The sequence below is a fragment of the Cololabis saira genome, chromosome 11 (genome assembly GCF_033807715.1).
Source record: "Cololabis saira isolate AMF1-May2022 chromosome 11, fColSai1.1, whole genome shotgun sequence".
In the NCBI taxonomy this organism is placed as follows: Eukaryota; Metazoa; Chordata; class Actinopteri; order Beloniformes; family Belonidae; genus Cololabis; species Cololabis saira.
The window spans coordinates 38,364,229-38,389,923 of record NC_084597.1 but is presented as its reverse complement, the minus strand read 5'-3'; the positions used below and the strand labels follow the sequence as shown (position 1 = coordinate 38,389,923).

At 43.0% G+C, this 25,695-nt stretch overlaps 1 protein-coding gene across 9 annotated transcripts in view; it reads right to left on the bottom strand.

Annotated features, from left to right (window-relative positions):
* The window catches only part of grin1a (glutamate receptor, ionotropic, N-methyl D-aspartate 1a), a 109,664-nt gene that overhangs the window by 9,810 nt on the left and 74,159 nt on the right, over positions 1-25,695 (bottom strand). For 3 of the 9 annotated variants that reach the window (XM_061734461.1, XM_061734465.1, XM_061734466.1), the window contains 14 exons: positions 13,339-13,460; positions 12,283-12,457; positions 11,523-11,667; positions 10,572-10,658; positions 10,078-10,213; positions 9,636-9,763; positions 6,526-6,690; positions 5,015-5,133; positions 4,553-4,665; positions 3,176-3,324; positions 2,908-3,065; positions 2,156-2,317; positions 1,731-1,840; positions 1,224-1,369 (listed from right to left, as the gene is read on the bottom strand). In XM_061734461.1, the coding sequence (XP_061590445.1) occupies positions 1,224-1,369; positions 1,731-1,840; positions 2,156-2,317; positions 2,908-3,065; positions 3,176-3,324; positions 4,553-4,665; positions 5,015-5,133; positions 6,526-6,690; positions 9,636-9,763; positions 10,078-10,213; positions 10,572-10,658; positions 11,523-11,667; positions 12,283-12,457; positions 13,339-13,460 (1,915 nt within the window). Of the gene's footprint in view, positions 1-915; positions 967-1,223; positions 1,370-1,730; positions 1,841-2,155; positions 2,318-2,907; positions 3,066-3,175; positions 3,325-4,552; positions 4,666-5,014; positions 5,134-6,525; positions 6,691-9,635; positions 9,767-10,068; positions 10,214-10,571; positions 10,659-11,522; positions 11,668-12,282; positions 12,458-13,338; positions 13,461-25,695 lie in introns of all 9 variants that reach the window. The other 6 variants (XM_061734458.1, XM_061734462.1, XM_061734459.1 and 3 more) reach the window with 3 other exon arrangements.

The window sequence follows — 25,695 nt, the reverse complement described above, 5'->3', positions numbered from 1 at the left end:
TGATGGTAGACACCATAAGAAGGACATTATTATTCTGACAGGCACTTGTGATTGTTATACTGTACCTTCTTTAGCCCTGCTGTCTCATTTCAGCAGGGACAAACACTCAGTTTACCGAGTACAGAACCACAGCAGATACGCTGCCAGGGCCCGGATCACAAAAACGGTGTGATCGAGCATTAAATGTGGAAACCCTGCACCTCCAAGCTACCACAATGACTAAATGAGTAAAAAAAAATGCAAACAAAAAAACAGCTTATTTTATTTGATAACTGTTCAAATCAGGTAGGTTGCTAATATACATCTCACTCCTGAAGATCTATTGAATTTCATTTGAAAAACATCCTAACCTACCTTTTCAAGCGTGGGAACTAACCCTTTGAGTGGAGTACTATTTTAGGAAGGCAGGGTTGCACATAGCCTCTAGCGCGCAAGTTTCAAAGACACATTAGTGTTTGCAAACTGGAGACTGTAGCAGATATGCGCTGTGCTGACAGCACCGGGAGGGTCACTGGTGTATGATTCTGCCAGGGCATCAATTTTGCTCTCTGTGCTCTATTTGTATGTTTAGCTCCTGGCTGAATGAGCCCCCGAAAAAACCCAGAAGAAAATCTGTAATGAAACAATCAAAGCATAGGCTCTACTGTAATCATTGTTATTGATGTTTTAATCATGTTACTGGCAAGGATTTTTTTAAATAATTTTTGTGGCCTTTTTCTCTATGCATCACATGACCTTATGAAGCTTATAGTACCACAGCAGCAACTTACAACTACTAACTCATGCCATGGAAAAGGGTGGTGAAGTTTTAACTTGGATATCTATCATACTAGAGGGTCACAAGGCTGCTTAATGTATTATTACTCTACGAGGGAGAGGTGACATTGGGGGAGGGAGAATAGCTCTGCTACATACTAAAGAGGGTGTCTCAGCCACCACTTGACTTCCAGAGGTCTCCTTACTGTCCTGCAGGCACACACAAGAGATATGGATGCAGTTGACCTCTGGAAACTGGTACGACGATGTGGCCACGTGGGATGCCCTGCTTAACATCTAGGTGATCCCGCGTCAGAGATTACAGTTTCTGTTGTTTGATCACAACTAAAAGTTTCCAGGACATTGGGAGACATAGGTTGAGCAGTTTGATAAGAGGTTTTGATTATTGGCTTTTTTAAAATAGTTTTGGGACCCCAGTTGGGCTGGGCTCAAGAGATCATTCCTACCTGCAAATTCTTCCTCCAGACATTGACGGCCGCAAAGGCTAGCTGCATCTGCTTCCTGCGGGCGTCTTTATGGCGTTTATAGGCGATTTCGATGAAAATGAGGAAGATCCCTGCTGCAATACCACCAGCCACAAGCATGAAGACTCCTGTTGCAGAAGGACAGACATACAGAAACACAGCAAATATTTAACATATGAGCACTCAAGATTACATCCCGCAGCTCCTGCTGAGCGTGAATGCTTCGGTCGGCCTGTCACGCTCAGCGGTCACTCAGCCTTCCCTAACCAGGTCCTAGTGACGGAAATGGCTGCAAGCCAGACAATATTAACAGAACTTCACAAAATCACAGCACAGGAGACTGTACGCCACACCTCCACAGAGTAACCCACGCTGACACTAAAACAACGATATTTCAAAGGTATTGGACAAAAAAGGGCTACAGTACCTTACCACTGCAGTTTTTGTCCAATCACTTTTAATGCTTTTTCTATGCCGTAAGGACCATACCTGCCATGTTCTCAAAGGTGAGTGTGGCTGGGGCATTGCTCCTTGAGTCACACTCCTGGTATCTCACCCAGGTTTTATCTAGGTCTTCCATGAAGCCATTCTCATGAGAACTGCAGGGGGTTGGGGGTGTGGGGAGAGAGGTAACAAAGTCAAAACCATGCAGCAATGGCAGAATAGTCGAGCCGCTTACTCCCAGGTAGCAACATCAATGACACAGCTGGACAGTTTGCTGACAGACAGACATAAATTTGACAAACAGACAAACGTGGCAGGAAAGGGGAGATACAGAGAAAGATGTAACATAAGGCAGTGTACTGGATGGCTATAAATGGTCAATACCAGACCATAAAATCGATAAGAAACAAAACAAAAAAAAACATTGAAAAAAAAGTCATATGAGAATCGCAGCTTCTGCTGGGACAGACCTGAGAATGGCCAGGGACACATTCTGTTTCCAGGGGCTGTCCTTGCGCATGCCTATGCCAAAGCCCGAACGGAAAAACAGCTCTCCCGTGGTCACCAGGTCGCACTTCTGCGAGGCTTCAAACTCCAGCACCGCAGAGTCCCAGATGAAAGCATGCAGCTTGCTGTGGGGGGAGGGGAGGGGGGGAGGCAAGGAAGGGAGGGACGAGGAGGAGGAAGGAAGGGGAGGAGGAGGAGGAGGAGGGCGGAAGGAGGGGGTTACGGAGCAACAGTACAATGATTTACATACACATTTACGGCTCCCACCCTTCTTTCTCTCTCTCTCGCACACCCAATCGTGTGTGTCATTCGGCGTTTACCAGCAATGTCTACCGCTGCTTATGGCCCAAATCAAATCCAATGCCAGATGGGTGAGGGCGCGTCCCTCAATGGATTCCCCCAATCCCAAAGATGTTCGTCTGGGTTCACCTGAAAAAAGGTGCTCCTGGACTCAGTGTTAGCTCAACCTTACACTAGTGTCAGAGCTCTTTGACACGTCAACGACTGCTGCTGTCCCTGCAAAACTGCCTCGGCTGGGCGATGGACCTGAATCAGAGGGAACATTGCAGTAAGTCCTGCCATTTCCGTCTGGTCCGGACGTCCATGTCCCTCCCCCTGCGATAACTGGATCAGCCCCTAGTCTACAGTATGTGCTTGACAGGTCAAGCAGCCGGCCGACATTTGCCCTGGTCGGCCCGGCCTGGCCGAGACTCACTTGTCCCGCACAGCCTGGATTGCCTCGGCGGCACTCTCATAGTTGTGCTTCTCCATGTGGCGGTACATAGTACTAAGCTCCACCTGCCGCCGGAAGTAGATATCCACAGAGCTTTGCTTCACCGTGGCGTAGATGAACTTGTCAGATGGGTTTCTCAGCTGCACAGAGACAAGAATGTGATGCAACCATTTTGTAAACGTCTTTATTTGTGATGTGTTTTAAAAAAAGAAGAGGTTTATTGCATTGATATGTGCATCGCGTCACCCACCCTTGGGTCATTGATGCCGGTGATGCGCTCCTCAGGCCGGTCCAACACCAGAAAGGCAGCCAGGTTGGCAGTATAAGATGCCACAATGATCATGGCAAAGCCAGCCCACACCATGCCCAGGATTCTCGCTGAGAAGCTCCGCGGCGCACCTGTGCAGAAAATTGGATTTGAGTATTCAGTTTGGGAATTTCAAATGTTGTCATGTTATCCTTGTTTCCAGTCCTAAATGCACATCAGGTGTCATAGGGTTTGGGTAGTGTCCATTAAAGCAGCACAACGTAACTTTCAGCTTTTCTGAGTTTGCCGGCATCTTTTGGACAAAAGCGGTAGTGCTTTACCAGAAAGAACACTACGTTTCCCATGAGCACCAGCACGTACTCCTGGAAAACTCCTGTCCCGTCGCGTGCATTTGTTTTGAGAGAAGACGGGACGCTTTTCTGTTTCACGAAGTGAACAGACGGAACGCAAAAAAAAAGATGTTAAACTGCTGGAAAGGAACTGGAATTTACCGGGATACCTTAAACAAGGAAGCCAGGGAGCGGTATATGGAGAAAATAATGATTATTAACGGTCTGGATCCATATGAAATCCCTACTAAAGAATGGAGCTCCTCGTCGGAGCGCCACTCTTTAGAAGGATTTACTGCCGCAGTTCTGCACAACCCACGTCTTAGGCTACCTTGTTTAGGAGTGTTTGGCAGCTGCTTTGGTAAATGTTTGACTCGCCATGTGTTTCAATAAATTAGTATAATAGTACAACATACAGTACATGTTTTGTATTACTCTTACTTTTCTGTGAAGGTGATACAGTGAAGGTGATACAGACCCCTCAGATCATGACAGAGGTGTCATTAAACCCGTTGGAAGTTGATGTACCATCACAATGACTCTGGAAATATGATATTAAGCTGGAAAAGTTACGTAGTGTCGCTTTAATTTGCAACAAGATGAAAAGCATCTAAATACTAACCGAGTCAACAATGGTTAAAGCTTATGTTTTTTTTCTCATCTTCTAAAAGGTCAGGAAAAATTAGCCAAATTGATCGTTACAATTCATAGAGACAATTGGAATCGAGGCCCAGAATTTTGGATTTTAATACCATTATTGTGCAATATTTTAAAACAATATGTTTGAAGTTTATTGGCATTTTGTGAGTTAGACGTGATGTCCGGGCTTTTGTGTGTCTTTAGGTTTGCTAACTACATTTTCCTGGCATAGAAACAAAGCATATCAGGAAAGGTTTGAAGGACCCTTGTTGGGACCAACATCCTTTAAGATGATATTCACTGACAGTTGCAGCAAGGTTTTGCTACTTAGGTGAACAAATCCAAATGAAATGGCAAAACCATTCAACTAGCATTTACTGTCTCGTCTCACCTTCTCCTATTCCAGAGTTCAGCAGCACTCCCCAGGAGAACCACATGGCTGATGACAGGGTGAGGGCATCTTCTTCTTCTTCTTCACTGTTCACTTTAAATCTTCCAAATGGACTAGAGGGAAGAAATTAGATAGGTTGTGGAAGATAAAATGAGAGACTGTTGAGAATCTGCAAAGGGGAAAAACTCTGGCAACCCCAGACAAAGTAGAGCTCTAAACACGAGCAGGTGAAGCAAGATTGAGAAAGCCTGGAGAAAGGAAAAAAAAAAACAACAAAAAAAACAATAGACAGCAGCACAGGGACAGAATGGTGGGATGAGGATCAGAGCCAATCTTCACCTCCGTCTGCTATGCCGTCCACACCGAGGGAAGATCTGCAGTGCTCACGAGTGTATGTACACACACAAACATCTGGGCACACACAAGGACGCACAATCACACACAAACAGGTCCTCCTTGTACCTGAACCGGTCTAGAAGGTAAAGCATCACCGCCACCACATGCACCGAAAGACCCACCAGCAGCCACAGCGTGCTCTGGAACGGCTGCATAAACGAGTCCAGTGTACTGCGAGGGATTTCCTAAAAAACACACACGTTGCAGTATGTTATCAGTTCATCATTAGCGACTTTTATTTTCCCCTTCTTGCATCTCAGAGGCAAATACACTCTTCTCTGACATATTTTCATTTCATTTCATTTCATTTTTATTTATTCCGTATCATGGAAATGGTAGTTCACATACATGTTCCATTCCATGATCGAAAACGGGCAAGAAGAAGAAAGCCTTATATTACAAGCCCCTTTCTCAAAAAAAATAAAACAAGTATATGAAAATGGTCCGTCCGTCTGTTCAACAGTCGCTACTTATATATTACCAAAAAAAAAAATGAACAAAACAAAACAAAAAATAAGAAAACATACACAATAACTCACCAACAACACCAAAAACAAAAAACAACAAAAGACATTTTACCCGTTAAATTCATATTGTCTGATTATGTTGTCTTTATACAATTTCTTGAACTGGTGAATATTTTTACAATCCTTTAAATCAATTGTTAAGGAGTTCCATAATTTTACACCACATACTGAAATACACATTTGTTTTAAAGTAGTTCGTGCAAACGGATGTTTAAAATCAAATTTCCTCCTATGGTCCTTGTCTTAAACACAAAAAAACGTTGTATATTTTCAGGCAATTTTAAATTAAAAGCCATCCGTATTTACTTTATATATACGTTCTAGGCAAATGTTTTTTCAGACTTTTTCCAAGCTGTGTGTAGGTTTCCCCTGACCTTTTACCTCTTTCTATTGAATAAATTGTTTCCTTTTTTTGACTTTATCTCTCCAATCTAGGCTATTTGATGACACATACAGTAAGAGCAAGAGCTTGAAACCATCTTTTCCATCATTGAGAATTTTGAGACAGGATTTCTTTTCTTTACGGTTACCTCAAATAAATGCAGATTTGCTGCAAGCGATTAGAAATGTTAACATGTCAAAATAAAATAAATCTAATTAATACTTGAAATTCCCGCGAACCACATTTCCCAAATGGTTTGATGTAAATCTAACATATATACAATTTTCATTAAAAGGGCTAAAACTGTGAGTGCTGATAACTGCTGTAATTGTCTCAGCCAGCAAGAGACAATTTTAACTGGATATAAATTCAACTCACGCTGAATGGCTTATGTCAGATGAAGGAGGAATCTAATATTTATCCATTAGTATCTCCAGTTGCTGCTTCTCAGGCAGCAACTGTTCCTCTTGGGGCTCACATAGGTCATACGTGAGATATTTTGGGATAAATCCAGATTGTGACTCTTATATAAATATGAGATAAAATGATGCTTAAAAGATGATGATGAGGGTAACAGCTTCAATAAGCACTTCTCGTGTTTTTTGCTTGGCCAATTAGAGAAATGTCATTGCATGCCTGTGAACTGCCCCCCAAATACTGCGACTCACCTTTTTAACAAGGATAGTGAGGCCTTGATATTTAAAAGGTTTGGAGAACTCGATGTACTGGGCTCGTTCGTTGTTTATAGTCAGCGGCGCAACGATCATGTCAGCCAGACCCCCCAGGAGCTCTCCCATCATCCCGTTCCACTCTTTCTTGTTGCTGTTGTTCACCTGAAGGGCAAAAAGAACCAGCTATCACCCTGCTGTCTTCTGCACCACATTGACTAAGGTCAGACAAATATAAGTCTGCAGGTTGCAATTGAATGATCTGCTCCACATACACAGGCTTTCAGTACTTTTTTGACATAAAGATCCATGAAACATTTTAGGAAGAACTCTCAATGAAAACATGTCAATTTAGAAATAACCTTTTGAAATGGTACTGTGTTCATATATTAGGAGAGTTTACGACACTTGCATATCTCCACAATTCATGCAGTTTATTACTTTTTTGTCATTAATGTCTCTGACGGTCCTTATCGTCTCATTCTCTCACCATTTGTTAAAACTGAGTTGAATAGCTTAACTTTCATTGCATGTGTTGTTAAAACAGATAGAACCCCTGCGGATATTTCAGTGGTTGGACTCTAAAATCTGCCAAGAGCGACACAACAGAAACAAAACCAGTAAGTGCACGTGGCAGAACCAAGTAATAAAATAAACCAAGGCAGTGAATCAGCTGGGCATCCAGTATCGGATGTGAGGGTTGCAAGAACATCTTTTACATCTACACAGCTCTTTGGTTTAACAATGAGCTATGCACCACTCGCGGCGCTTCTCTCTGCTAACATGTACCTTAACTCAGAAACGCTTTGCACACATGGTGTCACTGCTTTACTAATCTAACATGAAGCTAAGTAAAACACAACATGAGCAACTCATCTGTGAACACAATGACATAGAACAACTCAGTATGACAAAACATCCTGGTTACCGTCCATGTTCATTGCTACTACAAACCTCTCTCAACAATCCACGTGGGAAGCCTCTTCAAATTCTCTGTCTCGATTCAACAAATGAAACAAGTTTGTCCTCATAGTATGAGGTCTTATAACTTTTATTTATACCTTGCAGAAGACTGAAAATGTTTCATCTTTCACTTGTCTCTATCAACAGGTTTGCTACGTTGTATGTGACCCTTCCCTGATATTGGCCAAATAGTATTTGATTTCTCCCAAAACTGCATTTGAAATCAGGCACATAATGAGAGCCTTTTAAAGCTGTGACCCCCCCCTTTTTTTCCTTTTTTTTTTACATGCCAGTCATCTTGAAAACTAGGATTTAAATATATATAATATAAGTGAGTATATATTCTTGGATTTATTACGTATGACTCAATAATAATTCTGACTTAGTGTTCTGACTTAAAGGAGCTTGAGGCTCCTTTTAAGAAATGAGACTCTCTAGCGCCACCCTTCACCACGACGGCCGTTGGGGGTACTGCAGCCAACAGTGAAGCCGGCACGGGAGAACGGGGAGAACGTGCATGCAGCGTCATGTGACGTCACATCCGCAGGACAGCGCGGGAAATTCGGAACCGAATTGCAGCACATTTTGCACCACACAGCCTGTCCAAGGCAAAGGAGAGATACACTAGAGAGCTCATTCTTTTGGGTTTGGAATGCTTCATCTGACATTATTACTAGAAAACTTAAAACGTATACGGATTTTTTTCATAAATCTTGCCACAATCCGGCCTCAAGCTCCTTTAAAAAATGTAATCAGGTGCTGCCAGTGAAATTCAGAAGTCACATAATTAGTTACATTCACCTGTGTGACTATTTAAATGTCACATAATCTGTTTATATAGATATGCTGTGAAATCGGTAGTCTGACCATTTTAACGATGCTCTGTTTGTGCACATGTATACATGCAGTGTACATGTATGGTTGTTTTTTTTATGTATGGGCGGGTTTATGGGCGTGATGGATACAATTAGAGAAACAAAAAAAGATATCTTGCTTGCATAAAGCTCACTGTGATATAAGACTAGCAGACAAGACCAATATGGGTCGCTACCCATTTGAATTAAGTCACAAACTAACATTGACTCTACATACTCTGTGGAGATGTAATTACTTCAGATAACAGAGCGTGATCTTTGGTCAGCTCTTTTTTTTGTTCACTGCATCTACTGTATTTTAAGAGCACATGACTGCTGGACTGAGAAGCAGAAAAGTTTGCTCTGTAGGCTTTTCTTTTTTTCATGATTCTGATTAATTATCACACTATTAGGATAACAAAGACAATAAAAGGCAGTATCATCAAGCGAAATATCAATTTATTCCAAATACATCAGGTGGAGATGAATTAGAAGGCTTTTTACATTCCTAAAAGTGTCCTACTGTACCACTATGTTAGGTTATACTGTGTATATACCATATCAGAGCATGTGTCCTACTTTGTTTGCACAAAAACAAACCCTTTCCTCTGGGCACTAATGAAAATGAATTATGTCTGCCAAAACAATACATCTATACACCTGGTGTGTAAATGGAGTGTGAGAATGAGTCTCCTCATCTGCATGCACCACAGAGCAGATGAGGTGCTGCATTAGCTGACAAAGGGTGCCTTTTAAATTTACGTTGTTCCCTTCTGTGTTATCATGATAACCTTGTTTTCCTATTTGGTGCCTGATTCGTCAGTAATAAATAAAAATTCAAATCTGTCTACTATTGTAATGAAGATGAATCCTCCATTTTCTTCTTTGTTCAGGTAAAAAAGGTGAAACTGGAGTCAGAAGACACAAACACGATGAGGTGCCTGATTGAATAGATCTGTGGTGCTGTATAGGCTTTGTTCAACAACACTGTGCTACTACCACTGCGAGGAAATGATCTCTTTCTTTCTCTTAAGATGCTTGTGTTCTTTTTTGTTGTAGAATATTTCCTTCAAATGCCAACAGCTGACATTCAAAAGTAGCACATGAACATATTCTCTCCTCTGGACATTTCATAAATGTGGGAATCAATTGTGTTCTTGCTTGTCAATACACTCTGAAGAGGTCAAAATCATTATCATCAGGGGGGTAAAATAAAATCATAAAAGTTATTCAAAGCGTTCAGTGTAAAACATTCAGGAAGTCACCAGTTTAGCTTTTAATGTAAAAACTAACCCGCTCTTGCGTCCCAAATTTTCCATCAGCCACCAGATGCACCTCATAGGTGAAGTTCATGGTCATGGCCAACTTGATCAGGAGATCAATGCAGAATCCATAACAGCATTGGGGTACGATTGGGCGTCCTGTAACAAAATCAGCAATGGTTGCACGTTACAATCATGTTAGAGTTTGTTGGGGTTTTTTTTGTTTTTGTTTTTGGCGGCGCACGCAGACTGCACAAAATGCGTGACTCAATGGTTTTCTGCAGACAAGAACACACACACCCACACAGCACGCAGGCATGGCACAGCGATCCCCACCAACAGTCAGTCATTCTGAATGGCAACATGCATACATATATAGATACCTACGACATATATATGTATGCACCTCCTGTGGATGTTTGGCGGTTGCGCTGAAAGCACAAGTGATATTGTAAACGTCCCTGATGTGTTACCTGGGATGGTCTCATTGGGCCCAGTGCAGATAACCTTTTTTATTGAGACTCCGTTTAATGTAATTTCCTCCTTGCACGTCCCATCCGGAAGCGTGGGTTTCACGTACACGAACGGCTCCTGGTGTATCGTCACTATCTACAACAGACGGGGACAAAGCTGTTTATTTCAAAGACAGGGCTGGATTCGCTGTGACCCCGTTCAAGATGAAAAAAACGAAACAAAAAAAAAACCAAACAGCAGAAACCCTGATGCAAACGGACAGACAGAGATTGACAGTTGAATCGATAACAAGGCCACAGAGGAGCGGTCCTTGACAGACTTGTGAAAGATATGAAGGGATAAATGTCATAGTGCGAATATCAGTGGTGCCTTTACTCCCCTGCACTGCAGGAATGTTAGTGCGCTGTCCAACATGAGTACGTCAGCTCAGGCCAACACTAGATCGGTGTGGACATGACTGTCAGATTGCAGCACAAAAGGGGAAGCGTCCCACCTTTAATCGAGTAGACATCTGGAAGCCCTGTGGTTTCTCAGTCTCTCCTCCGGGCCAGATGATCTTCCGCTGATTGTTCATCACCACCTGCAGGGATAGAAAACATACAGGATTATAGGGGAGTGATGACAGAAGGCATGCTGGTGATGAGACTCTAACACTGTGGGAGAGCATCACTAATGAGTCAGAGTGTTATATAACCTCAGCACAGCAGTTCCTTCAGTAATTGCCATCCACGAGGGGATTTGACTTATGCATCGTACCTGAGGGCTTAAGGAAGTTATTATTACACCTACAATCAGGGAGCGGAAGTGCTGGTGCCCAAAGACCAACCATCTACAAGACTATTTTAAAAAGCTACCATGAGCACATCAATGTTTATATTCGTCTTTTAAGATTATGAGCTTTCAGCCCAATTTGGCATCACTGTAATCAAGAATAAGTAACCTCACACCTGAGTAAATATCATTAGTTAAAATGACTAGACCAGGGGTCGGCAACCCAAAATGTTGAAAGAGCCATATTGGACCAAAAACACAAAAAACAAATATGTCTGGAGCCGCAAAAAATGAAAAGTCTTGTATAAGCCTTAGAATGAAGACAAATGGCGAAAGGAGAAATGTCAAGATTAATGTTGAAGTAAAATCTTGAGAAAAGTAGAAATGTCAAGAAAAAAGTCAAAATTTCGAGAAAAAAGTTGAAATGTCGAGATTAAAAAGCTTTTTGAAAAAGCTCCAGGGAGCCACTAGGGTGGCGCTAAAGAGTCGCATGCGGCTCTAGAGCCGCGGGTTGCCGACCCCTGGACTAGACTCTATTTCAGCATGTGGACCACGTGGAACGCCGTGAACCTGAGCATGAAAACCCAGTTTAAAAAAGGAAAATGCACTTTTCCTAATTTCTTCAGTAATTACAGATCCAATAGGTCAGTTAGTGTTGTGTGTATGAGGATACCTGCGTTCCATTATATATGCCGACTTGAATGAGGCGAGACTTCTGATAGTTGAGAATACTGTAGTGGGCGAACTTCCTGTCTCCATCGTCGTTGAACTCAACCCGTCCTGTGAGACCCTCTGGATACTTAGAAGACATCAGGACCCTGTGGCAAGGAAATCAAAACCATTATCTATTATCTGTATCATTTAACTCTTCATTTCACATGTGTGGGGTAAAGTGACTGATGCCCCACATTTCTTATTGAAAATACAATGAAAAATCAAGTGTCAAGGTCAAGTGGCCCACATAAATAGTTTTCTTCGTCTCACATTTGGCTTGATGACGCCATTGACTCAACTCAACCCAGATCTATCAGATGTGGCCAAAATCTGCACTTTTTTAGGCCTTTTCAGTCTGTGAACCACTCCAGACCCTCACAATACTTGCTGTAACCTGTGGTGTATTGTGACATTTTAATCATATTTGGCACAAATGTTTCAGCTGTTTGGATTAGTGGCTCTGGTTTGAGATATATATATATATATATATATATATATGTATATATATATATTTTTTTTTTTTAAGACTAATTTTATGTAAAAACAGAAGAATTTACTAAAAAATTTTCTTAAAATGCTTTTTTCTTTTTTAAGATTAACTTACTGATCTTTAATATATATACTGGGAGCTCCTAGTTTCATTAAATCAAACATCACTTAACAGAAGCAAAAATTTAAGAAAAAAAAGCTTGTAATGCCTCAGTTCTTTTAAACCTTACCGTTTAAAAAGGGGCCCTGTTTTCCAGATGTTGGTGTTGCCAACACATCCTCTCGGTGGTTCTGTGATGTTCTCCTTCTCGAAGAGCTCCTGGATGGATTGAGCCACCACAGCCACTGCATCGTTGATGTGAGCCGATTCATTCTTGCCGTTGATGAGCTGGAGGCCGATCAGACCTGAGATCAGGCCCACAACAAACATCATCACCACGCTGTGCTAACTGTTCGGGCTCTGACGCCAGTTGTTAAATCCATTTTTGTTGCATGTTAATGTCATTAAAACATTTCTCTCATAGAAATTAATTCATGAAAAAAGGCAACAACAACAGAAGAGATCAGCAGTGGCGACAGAACGTTAGACAGCATGTTTAAACACTCCCTTGAGCTTGGATTTATTGTTTTTTCAAGCAAGCCAGCAAATATTTGAGGTTTTGTCATGGACACAAATGTTGACGGTGTTCTCAGTAAACACAAGTACCGTTTGGCACAGCAGTTTAAACCAGGCAACAATGCAACTTCAGCTAAGTTTCCTGATTGTAACTGTATCTGTCAGTGTTGCACCCCCTGAGAGAAGCTGCAGTGGACGTGGAAGAGACAAGACCAGACAGGACAACAAAAGAGTGACCAGGGCAAACACGGCTAACATTTGTGGCCACAAAGTGTAAATACATTGTGAGAGACATACAAAGGTAGGTTAGAGCAAAATAAGATTACCATTCTACCAGATATTTGTCGCAAAACTGTCCCTTTCTAATTCATTACAAACCAAGCTATTAACATGACTGAATAGCACAATAAACATAGTGTTATACAATGCCGAATTTATATATTTAAACTCAGAAACTGAGCTTTTAGGCACACAAAACATTGGAAACCTTTTAACCAGAGCACTTAAATGCCTAAATAAGCAACACACAACAAGCAGTTATGCAGTTAAATACGTGATACATCCACTGTTAGCTGTTAAGCTCTTTAATTCTGCATGTGCTGAACTCTGCCTCTGAGTAAAGCCTGCTTTAATACTTGTATTCCTGCTGATCTCTGCTGGATGAACGTACCGTCTGGCGCCTCACTCAGGGCTTTACCCGACATCTCCCGCTCACCCACCAGCCACACGTAGCCTGAGCCTGTCATGTTGAGGAAGCGGGCAGCCTTGTACACTGCAGCAGCATCCTCCTCGCTGGAATTAGCATTTGGAGAAAAGATGTTATTTTCACAAAAATTATGCTGTTTGAAATGTGAAAGAAGCAGAGGTGGGTACAGTAGCCAAACATTGTACTCAAGTAAAAGTACTGTTACTTCAGAATAATATGACTCAAGTAGAAGTAAAAAGTAGTCATCCAAATAATTACTTGAGTAAAAGTAAAAAAGTACTTGGTGAAAAAACTACTCAAGTACTGAGTAACTGTTGAGTAACGTCTGATTTATTCTTTTAACACAACCATTCAAACAGACAAAAGTACAAAATAATCATGTTCAGGCAAATTAAATCAATAAAATAATAAAATAAATTAAAATTAATAAAAAAATAAAAAATAGCTTAAATTAAAATAATCTTAAAGTAAATTTAAGTACTTTAATAAATAATAAAATAAATAAAATAATAACAGAATAAAAAATTAATTAAGCACAAGTAGCACAAAATTTCAAGCCTTGTACTTTTCTTTTTTAACTATGCAGAACTAGAACAAGCCCATGAACTCATAGAAACTCTGTGTGTGTTTGAGTCTGTGTAAATGTGACAAAACATGCAAAAACAAACATTTTCCCCAAAGAATCACTCAGGGATGTTATGAGATTAACGCAATTGATCTATCTATGGACATCCAAAGTCCAAGGTTATTGTGCATTTTTTGATTTTTGTATGAAAATGTATGTAATGTAATTACAGTTACTGCCCCATGCTTGCTGTACACAGAGATTGGTTTAAGTTTTCATGTGTCAGCACACTCATTCATATTATCAAGCTCTTAAAAGGCCTTGAATGAACCTAATTCAAGCTCACAGCAATATGATATATTTGATTGTGTCATTGTTTATATAAAAAACAAAACACAAAGGCAAAATGAGGAAGCATATGTGAGAAACTTCCTGAGTACAGACTTACTGCCTTTAAAGGAAATGAAGGTGTAAGTAGTGTAAGTGGCAGCCAGGTGTTGCTAATCAAATGCACTTGAATTGACAATCAGCAAATGTGCAGACTTCTACAAAAGAAAGCAGTTTTGACAGTTTGTTGGGTCTGAATAAACACCAAAAATTCTCAAACAATGTTTTTCCATAATCGAAGTAAAAGGGACAACTGTTGTGTGAACAAACACGTGGATAGTTTAGCAGTGCTTTAACACAACACTAAACTGAAATCAAACTTCTGAGTTTCTCCTGCAGCTACACTTTAACGTGACTGTAGTTACAAAACAAGCAGGCATTCAGATGAGCCACGTTTAACCTGTCTGGAAACCAGAAGTAAATTACAATGTGAAATCAGGGAAGTCTACATGAAATTACAAACAGAATTAAAGCTGCAAGCAGCGATGAACGGGCCCTCGCACTCACGGCCACCGCCCCCCATAAGCATATCAGAAACGACACCACCCACGACTCTCTATGTCAAACCATTCAAAAGTTATAGCAGAAAATCGGGACAACCAATCAGAAGAAGGGGCAGGGCTAATTTGCACCAATTATGGTCAAGGACTCAATACCGAGTCCGATGACACCACCCACGACTCTCTATGTCAAACCATTCAAAAATTATAGCAGAAAAAAGTATTCTAGGGGGCGCTGTTGAGCCATTAGGCCACGCCCATTCATGCAAACCATGAAATATCAAATTTATCCCCAGGCCTGGCTTGGTGCAAAATTTGGTGACTTTTGGAGAACTATCAAATATGGACCAATCAGATGAAGGGGGCGCACTTTTTGGCGTCGAGTGTTGCCACGTTAACGCTTTTGAATGAGAAAAGTAATGCGCGTCGTCGCAGGAAGGAGACGCACATGTTGATGTAAAAAAAAAAAACACACAAATTGCTGACAATAATCTTTGCATTGAGCTGGGATCGATCCCACGATCTCCCACATGAAAGACGGTGACATTACCGCTGAGCCACGAATCAGCTTGGCCATTTTCAGACTGACTGACTTAGGAGATACCAACATAGCGATGTAATCTGAGTCCCGAATTGTTTTTTCGTAATTTTTAAAATATTTGTAAGATATAAATATTAGTAAAACCCCACTATTTATTCTTTTGTGAATAGCATGTTCCAGTCTTTACTTCCTAGACACACACACTGCATGGAAGGGAGCGTTTGATTTATTGTTCACGTAACATTACTTTTAATTTTTCACAACCAAACCACGCACTTTATTTATGTCATTTGCACCGGGCAAGGACAAAAAATAAATGATTCCACCAAAATTCCAGAGATTTTTGTGGTTGGCTGACACATTACCAGCATATTTCAAATATGTCAAACCATTCAAAAGTTATAGTCAGAAAATATGGACAACCAATCAGAAGAAGGGGCGGGGCTAATTCAGGCCAACGAAGCTTAAGAACTCATTACAGAGTCCCATGACACCACCCACGACTTCCTATGTCAAACCATTAAAAAGTTATAGCAGAAAAAAGGGACAACCAATCAGAAGAAGGGGCGGGGCTAATTCAGGCCAATGAAGGTCAAGGACTCCATAAAGAATCTGATGACACCACCCACGACTTCCTATGTCAAACCATTCAAAAGTTATGGCAGAGAAAAGTTTTCTAGGGGGCGCTGTTGAGCCGTTAGGCCACGCCCATTAATGCAAACCATGAAATATCAAATTTATCGCCAAGTCTGGCTTGCATGCAAAATTTGGTGACTTTTGGGAAACTATCAAATATGGACCAATCAGATGAAGGGGGGGCGCGCTTTTTGGCGTCTAGCGTCGCCACGGTAACACTTTTGAAAGAGAAAAGTAATGCGCATAGTCGCAGGATGTAGACGCACATTTTGATGTATAACACACCTGGGTGTACGATACGGTTCGGGCTGAATTAACTCTCGAAGGAATGGCATAAATTTCGCCAAAATGACACAATTTATTCAAAATGGCCGACATCCTGTTCGGTTTTGGCCATGGCTCCAAGAGACTTTTCTTTAAGTTGTGCCATGATACAGGTGTGTAGCGATTTTCGTGCATGTACGTCAAACCGTATTGTGGGGCTTGAGGCACAAAGTTTTCCGGGGGGCGCTGTTGAGCCATTTTGCCACGCCCATTAATGCAAACCATGAAATATCAAATTTATCACCAGGCCTGGCTTGCATGCCAAATTTGGTGCCTTTTGGGGAACTATCAAATATGGACCAATCAGATGAAGGGGGGGTGCGCTTGTTGGCGTCTAGCGTCGCCACGGTAACACTTTCGAAAGAGAAAAGTAATGCGTGTAGTCGCAGGATGGAGACGCACATTTTGATGTATAACACATCTGGGTTCACGATACGGTTCGGGCTGAATTAACTCTCGAAGAATGGCATATATTGCTCCAAAATTACGCAATTAATTCAGAATGTTCAAAATGGCCGACTTCCTGTTCGGTTTCGGCCATGGCGCCAAGAGACTTTTCTTTTAGTTGCGACATGATACAGGAGTGTACCAATTTTCGTTCATGTACGTCAAACCGTATTATGGGGCTTGAGGCGCAAAGTTTTTTCTGTCTGAACCAACCAGATGAAGGGTGGGCGCGCTTTTTGGCGTCTAGCGTCGCCACGGTAACGCTTTTGAAAGAGAAAAGTAATGCGTGTGGTCGCAGGAGGGAGACGCACATTTTGATGTATAATACACCTGGGTGCACGTTACGGTTCGGGCTGAATTAACTGCCGAAGGAATGGCATAAATTGCGCCAAAGTGACACGATTAATTCAAAATGGCCGACTTCCTGTTCGGTTTCGGGCATGACGGCAAGAGACTTTTCTTTAAGTTGTCCCATGATACAGGTGTGTACCGATTTTCGTGCATGTACGTCAAACCGTATCGTGGGGCTTGAGGCACAAAGTTTTCAAGGGGGCGCTGTTGAGCCATTTTGCCACGCCCATTAATGCAAACCATTAAATATCAAATTTTTCGCCAGGCCTGACTTGGGTGCAAAATTTGGTGACTTTTTGGGCATGTTAAGGGGGGCAAAAAGGCCATCACTTTGTCAGAAGAAAAATAATAATAATAATTAAAGCTGCAAGCAGCGATGAACGGGCCCTCGCACTCACGTCCACCGCCCCCCATAAGCATGTCAGAAATGACACCACCCACGACTCTCTATGTCAAACCATTCAAAAGTTATAGCAGAAAAAAGGAACAACCAATCAGAAGAAGGGGCGGGGCTAATTCAGGCCAATGAAGGTCAAGGACTTAATACCGAGTCCCATGACACCACCCACGACTCTTTATGTCAAACCATTCAAAAGTTATGGCAGAGAAAAGTATTCTAGGGGGCGCTGTTGAGCCGTTAGGCCACGCCCATTAATGCAAACCATTAAATATCAAATTTATCACCAGGCCTGGCTTGCATGCAAATTTTGGTGACTTTTGGAGAACTATCAAATATGGACCAATCAGATGAAGGGGACGAGCGCTTTTTCGCGTTTAGCGTCGCCACGGTAACACTTTTGAAAGAGAAAAGTAATGTGCGTCGTCGCAGGACAGAGACGAAAATTTTGATGTAAAAAAAAAAATTTTGGGATACAGCCGGTCTCGAACTCCGGACCTCCGGCACCATAGACCGTAAAGCTCTGGTTGAGCTAAGACTCAACTATTACTTTCAGTTTGACTTACTGGCTTAGGAGAGACCAACATAGCGATATAATGTCTGGAACTTTTTTTCCTAATTTTTTAAATATTTGTAAGGTATAAATATTAGTAAAACACTACTATTATATTATTACTTTTTCTGTAACCATTTACCGAGGTTCTAACCGGGCTGAGCACGGGACTATTTCTGATGTCACCACATTACAACAGCGGATTGGTCGGGGGCGGGGCCGTCATCACCCTACTCGCCACTGATTGGTCGGGGGGCGGGGCCGTCATCACCTTACTCGCCACGGATTGGTCGGGGGCGGGGCCGTCATCACCCTACTCGCCACTGATTGGTCGGGGGGCGGGGCCGTCATCACCTTACTCGCCACGGATTGGTCGGGGGCGGGGCCGTCATCACCCTACTCGCCACTGATTGGTCGGGGGGCGGGGCCGGCAGACGTTTGAATCAGGAAGCGGGAGTCAGCGCGAGAGCGACTGGCGGCTCGCGGCGATTTTATTATAAAAAAAGGACAACCAATCAGAAGAAGGGGCGGGGCTAATTCAGGCCAATGAAGGTCAAGGACTCCATACAGAATCTGATGACACCACCCACGACTCTCTATGTCAAACCATTCCAAAGTTATAGCAGAAAATCGGGACAACCAATCAGAAGAAGGGGCGGGGCTAATTAAGGCCAACGAAGCTTAAGAACTCATTACAGAGTCCCATGACACCACCCACGACTTCCTATGTCAAACCATTCAAAAGTTACGGCAGATAAAAGTTTTCTAGGGGGCGCTGTTGAGCCGTTAGGCCACGCCCATTAATGCAAACCATGAAATATCAAATTTATCGCCAAGTCTGGCTTGCCGACTTCCTGTTCGGTTTCGGCCATGGCGCCAAGAGACTTTTCTTTTAGTTGCGACATGATACAGGAGTGTACCGATTTTCGTTCATGTACGTCAAACCGTATTATGGGGCTTGAGGCGCAAAGTTTTTTCTGTCAGAACCAATCAGATGAAGGGTGGGCGCGCTTTTTGGCGTCTAGCATCGCCACGGTAACGCTTTTGAAAGAGAAAAGTAATGCGTGGGGCCGTCATCACCCTACTCGCCACTGATTGGTCGGGGGGCGGGGCCGGCAGACGTTTGAATCAGGAAGCGGGAGTCAGCGCGAGAGCATGACGCCATATTACAGGCAGCTGATTGGTCGGGGAGCGGGGCCGTCTTCACCCTACTGATTGGTCGGGGGGCGGGGCCGGCAGACGTTTGAATCAGGAAGCGGGAGTCAGCGCGAGAGCATGACACCATATTACAGGCAGCTGATTGGTCGGGGAGCGGGGCCGTCATCACCATACTCGCCACTGATTGGTCGGGGGGCGGGGCCGTCATCACCCTACTCGCCACTGATTGGTCGGGGGGCGGGGCCGTCATCACCCTACTCGCCACTGATTGGTCGGGGGGCGGGGCCAGCAGACGTTTGAATCAGGAAGCTGGACTCTCTATGTCAAACCATTCCAAAGTTATAGCAGAAAATCGGGATAACCAATCAGAAGAAGGGGCGGGGCTAATTAAGGCCAACGAAGCTTAAGAACTCATTACAGAGTCCCATGACACCACCCACGACTTCCTATGTCAAACCATTAAAAAGTTATAGCAGAAAAAAGGGACAACCAATCAGAAGAAGAGGCGGGGCTAATTCTGGCCAACGAAGCTTAAGAAGTCAGTACAATGTCCCATGACACCACCCACGACTTCCTATGTCAAACCATTCAAAAGTTATGGCAGATAAAAGTATTCTAGGGGGCGCTGTTGAGCCGTTAGGCCACGCCCATTAATGCAAACCATGAAATATCAAATTTATCGCCAAGTCTGGCTTGCATGCAAAATTTGGTGACTTTTGGAGAACTATCAAATATGGACCAATCACATGAAGGGGGGGCGCGCCTTTTGGCGTCTAGCATCGCCACGGTAACACTTTTGAAAGAGAAAAGTAATGCGTGGTGACGCAGGATGTAGACGCACATTTAGATGTATAACACACCTGGGTGCACGTTACGGTTCAGGCTGAATTAACTGCCGAAGGAATGGCATAAATTTCGCCAAAATGACACAATTTATTCAAAATGGCCGACATCCTGTTCGGTTTCGGGCATGGCTCCAAGAGACTTTTCTTTAAGTTGTGCCATGATACAGGTGTGTAGCGATTTTCGTGCATGTACGTCAAACCGTATTGTGGGGCTTGAGGCACAAAGTTTTCCGGGGGGCGCTGTTGAGGCATTTTGCCACGCCCATTAATGCAAACCATGAAATATCAAATTTATCGCCAGGCCTGGCTTGCATGCCAAATTTGGTGCCTTTTGGGGAACTATCAAATATGGACCAATCAGATGAAGGGGGGGTGCGCTTGTTGGCGTCTAGCGTCGCCACGGTAACACTTTGGAAAGAGAAAAGTAATGCGTGTAGTCGCAGGATGGAGACGCACATTTTGATGTATAACACATCTGGGTTCACGATACGGTTCGGGCTGAATTAACTCTCGAAGGAATGGCATATATTGCTCTAAAATTACGCGATTAATGCAGAATGTTCAAAATGGCCGACTTCCTGTTCGGTTTCGGCCATGGCGCCAAGAGACTTTTCTTTTAGTTGCGACATGATACAGGTGTGTACCGATTTTCGTTCATGTACGTCAAAGCGTATTATGGGGCTTGAGGCGCAAAGTTTTTTCTGTCTGAACCAATCAGATGAAGGGTGGGCACGCTTTTTGGCGTCTAACGTCGCCACGGTAACGCTTTCGAAAGAGAAAAGTAATGCGTGGGGTCGGATGATGGAGACGCACATTTTGATGTATAACACACTTGGGGGAACGTTACGGTTCGGGCTGAATTAACTTTCGAAGGAATGGCATAAATTTCGCCAAAATGACACGACTAATTCAAAATGGCCGACATCCTGTTCGGTTTCGGGCATGACCCCAAGAGACTTTTGTTTAAGTTGTCCCATGATACAGGTGTGTACCGATTTTCTTCCATGTACGTCTAACAGTATCGTGGGGCTTGAGGCACAAAGTTTTCAAGGGGGCGCTGTTGAGCCATTTTGCCACGCCCATTAATGCAAACCTTTAAATATCAAATTTTTCGCCAGGCCTGACTAGGGTGCAAAATTTGGTGACTTTTTGGGCATGTTAAGGGGGGCAAAAAGGCCTTCACTTTGTCAGGAAAATAATAATAATAATAATAATAATAATAATAAAAATTCCTGCAAATACAATAGGGCCTTCGCACTGAAGGTGCTCGGGCCCTAATTAAAGCTGCAAGCAGCAATGAACGGGCCCTCGCACTCACGGCCACCGCCCCCCATAAGTATCAGAAATGACACCACCCACGACTTCCTACGTCAAACCATTGAAAAGTTATAGCAGAAAAAAGGGACAACCAATCAGAAGAAGGGGCGGGGCTAATTAAGGCCAACGAAGCTTATGGACTCATTACAGAGTCCCATGACACCACCCACGACTTCCTATGTCAAACCATTCAAAAGTTATAGCAGAAAAAAGGGACAACCAAAGACAAGAAGGGGCGGGGCTAATTCAGGCCAATGAAGGTCAAGGACTCCATACAGAATCTTATGACACCACCCAGGACTCTCTATGTCAAACCATTCCAAAGTTATAGCAGAAAATCGGGACAACCAATCAGAAGAAGGGGCGGGGCTAATTAAGGCCAACGAAGCTTAAGAACTCATTACAGAGTCCCATGATACCACCCATGACTTCCTATGTCAAACCATTCGAAAGTTATAGCAGAAAAAAGGGACAACCAATCAGAAGAAGGGGCGGGGCTAATTAAGGCCAACGAAGCCTAAGGACTCATTACAGAGTCCCATGACACCACCCACAACTCTCTATGTCAAACCATTCAAAAGTTATGGCAGAGAAAAGTATTCTAGGGGGCGCTGTTGAGCCGTTAGGCCACGCCCATTAATGCAAACCATGAAATATCCAATTTATTGCCAGGCCTGCCTTGCATGCAAAATTTGGTGACTTTTGGGGAACTATCAAATATGGACCAATCAGATGAAGGGGGGCACGCTTTTTGGCGTCGAGTGTTGCCACGATAACACTTTTGAATGAGAAAAGTAATGCGCGTCGTCGCAAGATGGAGACGTACATTTTGATGTTAAAAAAAACAAACAAATTGCTGACAATAAACTTTGCATTGTGCTGGGATCGAACCCGCGATCTCTCACACGAAAGACGGCGACGTTACCCCTAAGCCACGGATCAGCTTGGCCGTTTTCTGACTGACTGATTAAGGAGAGACCAACATAGCATATAATCTGAGTCCCGAATTGTTTTTTCGTAATTTTTAAGATATTTGTAAGATATAAATATTAGTAAAACCCCACTATTTGTGCTTTTGTGAATAGCATGTTCCAGTCTTTACTTCCTAGACACACACACTGCATGGAAGGGAGCGTTTGTTTTATTGTTCACGTAACATTACTTTTATTTTTTCACAACCAAACCACGCACCCTATTTATGTCATTTGCACCGGGCAAGGACAAAAAATAAATGATTCCACCAAAATTCCAGAGATTTTTGTGGTTGGCTGACACATAACCAGCATATTTCAAATATGTCAAACCATTCAAAAGTTATAGTCAGAAAATATGGACAACCAATCAGAAGAAGGGGCGGGGCTAATTAAGGCCAACGAAGTTCAAGGACTCTTTACAGAGTCCCATGACACCACCCACGACTCTCTATGTTAAACCATTCCAAAGTTATAGCAGAAAATCGGGACAACCAATCAGAAGAAGGGGCGGGGCTAATTAAGGCCAACGAAGCTTAAGGACTCATTACAGAGTCCCATGACACCACCCACAACTCTCTATGTCAAACCATTCAAAAGTTATGGCAGAGAAAAGTTTTCTAGGGGGCGCTGTTGAGCCGTTAGGCCACGCCCATTAATGCAAACCATGAAATATCACATTTATCGCCAAGTCTGGCTTGCATGCAAAATTTGGTGACTTTTGGAGAACTATCAAATATGGACCAATCACATGAAGGGGGGGCGCGCCTTTTGGCGTCTAGCGTCGCCACGGTAACACTTTTGAAAGAGAAAAGTAATGCGTGGTGTCGCAGGATGTAGACGCACATTTTGATGTATAACACACCTGGGTGCACGTTACGGTTCGGGCTGAATTAACTGCCGAAGGAATGGCATAAATTTCGCCAAAATGACACAATTTATTCAAAATGGCCGACGTCCTGTTCGGTTTCGGCCATGGCTCCAAGAGACTTTTCTTTAAGTTGTGCCATGATACAGGTGTGTAGCGATTTTCGTGCATGTACGTCAAACCGTATTGTGGGGCTTGAGGCACAAAGTTTTCTGGGGGGCGCTGTTGAGCCATTTTGCCACGCCCATTAATGCAAACCATGAAATATCAAATTTATCGCCAGGCCTGGCTTGCATGCCAAATTTGGTGCCTTTTGGGGAACTATCAAATATGGACCAATCAGATGAAGGGGGGGTGCGCTTGTTGGCGTCTAGCGTCGCCACGGTAACACTTTTGAAAGAGAAAAGTAATGCGTGTAGTCGCAGGATGGAGACGCACATTTTGATGTATAACACATCTGGGTTCACGATACGGTTCGGGCTGAATTAACTCTCGAAGGAATGGCATATATTGCTCCAAAATTACACGATTAATTCAGAATGTTCAAAATGGCCGACTTCCTGTTCGGTTTAGGCCATGGCGCCAAGAGACTTTTCTTTTAGTTGCAACATGATACAGGTGTGTACCGATTTCCGTTCATGTACGTCAAACCGTATTATGGGGCTTGAGGCGCAAAGTTTTTTCTGTCAGAACCAATCAGATGAAGGGTGGGCGCGCTTTTTGGCGTCTAGCGTCGCCACGGTAACGCTTTCGAAAGAGAAAAGTAATGCGTGTGGTCGCAGGATGGAGACGCACATTTTGATGTATAACACACCTGGGTGCACGTTACGGTTCGGGCTGAATTAACTTTCGAAGGAATGGCATAAATTGCGCCAAAGTGACACGATTAATTCAAAATGGCCGACTTCCTGTTCGGTTTCGGGCATGATCCCAAGAGACTTTTCTTTAAGTTGTCCCATGATACAGGTGTGTACCGATTTTCGTGCATGTACGTCAAACCGTATCGTGGGGCTTGAGGCACAAAGTTTTCAAGGGGGCGCTGTTGAGCCATTTTGCCACACCCATTAATGCAAACCATTAAATATCAAATTTTTCGCCAGGCCTGACCTGGGTGCAAAATTTGGTGACTTTTTGGGCATGTTAAGGGGGGCAAAAAGGCCATCACTTTGTCAGGAAAATAATAATAATAATAATAATTAAAGCTGCAAGCAGCGATGAACGGGCCCTCGCACTCACGGCCACCGCCCCCCATAAGCATATCAGAAATTACACCACCCACGACTTCCTATGTCAAACCATTCAAAAGTTATAGCAGAAAAAAGGGACAACCAATCACAAGAAGGGGCGGGGCTAATTCAGGCCAATGAAGGTCAAGGACTCCATACAGAGTCTGATGACACCACCCACGACTCTCTATGTCAAACCATTCAAAAGTTATAGCAGGAAATAGGGACAACCAATCAAAAGAAGGGGCGGGGCTAATTTTCACCAATTATGGTCAAGGACTCAATACCGAGTCCCATGACACCACCCATGACTCTTTATGTCAAACCATTCAAAAGTTATGGCAGAGAAAAGTTTTCCGGGGGGTGCTGTTGAGCCATTTTGCCACGCCCATTAATGCAAACCATGAAATATCAAATTTATCACCAGGCCTGGCTTGCATGCAAAATTTGGTGACTTTTGGAGAACTATCAAATATGGACCAATCAGATTAAGGGGGCACGCTTTTTGGCGTCTAGCATCGCCACGGTAACACTTTTGAAAGAGAAAAGTAATGCGCGTAGTCGCAAGATGGAGACGCACATTTTGAGGTATAAGTCACCTGGATGCACGTTACGGTTCGGGCCGTATTAATTGCCGAAGGAATGGCATTAATTGCGCCAAAATTACACAATTAATTAAAAATGGCCGACTTCCTGTTCAATTTCGGCCATGGCGCCATGAGACTTTTCTTTAAGTTGCGACATGATACAGGTGTGTACCGATTTTCGTTCATGTACGTCAAACCGTATTATGGGGCTTGAGGCTCAAAGTTTTTTCCCTCTGAACCAATCAGATGAAGGGTGGGCGCACTTTTTGGTGTCTAGCGTTGCCGCGGTAACGCTTTTAAATGAGAAAAGTAATGTGCGTCGTTGCAGGACAGGGACGCACATATTGATGTAGAAAAAAAAAAAATTGCTGACAAAAAAGTCTGGATACTGCGGGAATCGAACTCTGATCTCTGACTCCAAAGACGGGAACACTCTGGCTGAGCTAAGACTCAGCTTCTCATTTCTAATTGACCTACTGACTTAGGAGAGACCAACATATCGATATTTAGTAATGTAAGTCTGGAGCTGTTTTTTCTATTTTTTTTAAATATTTGTAAGTTATAAATATTAGTAAAACCCTACTATTTTAATTATTACTTTTTCTGTAACCATTCTGCCAAGGTTGTAACCGGGCTGAGCTGGGAATA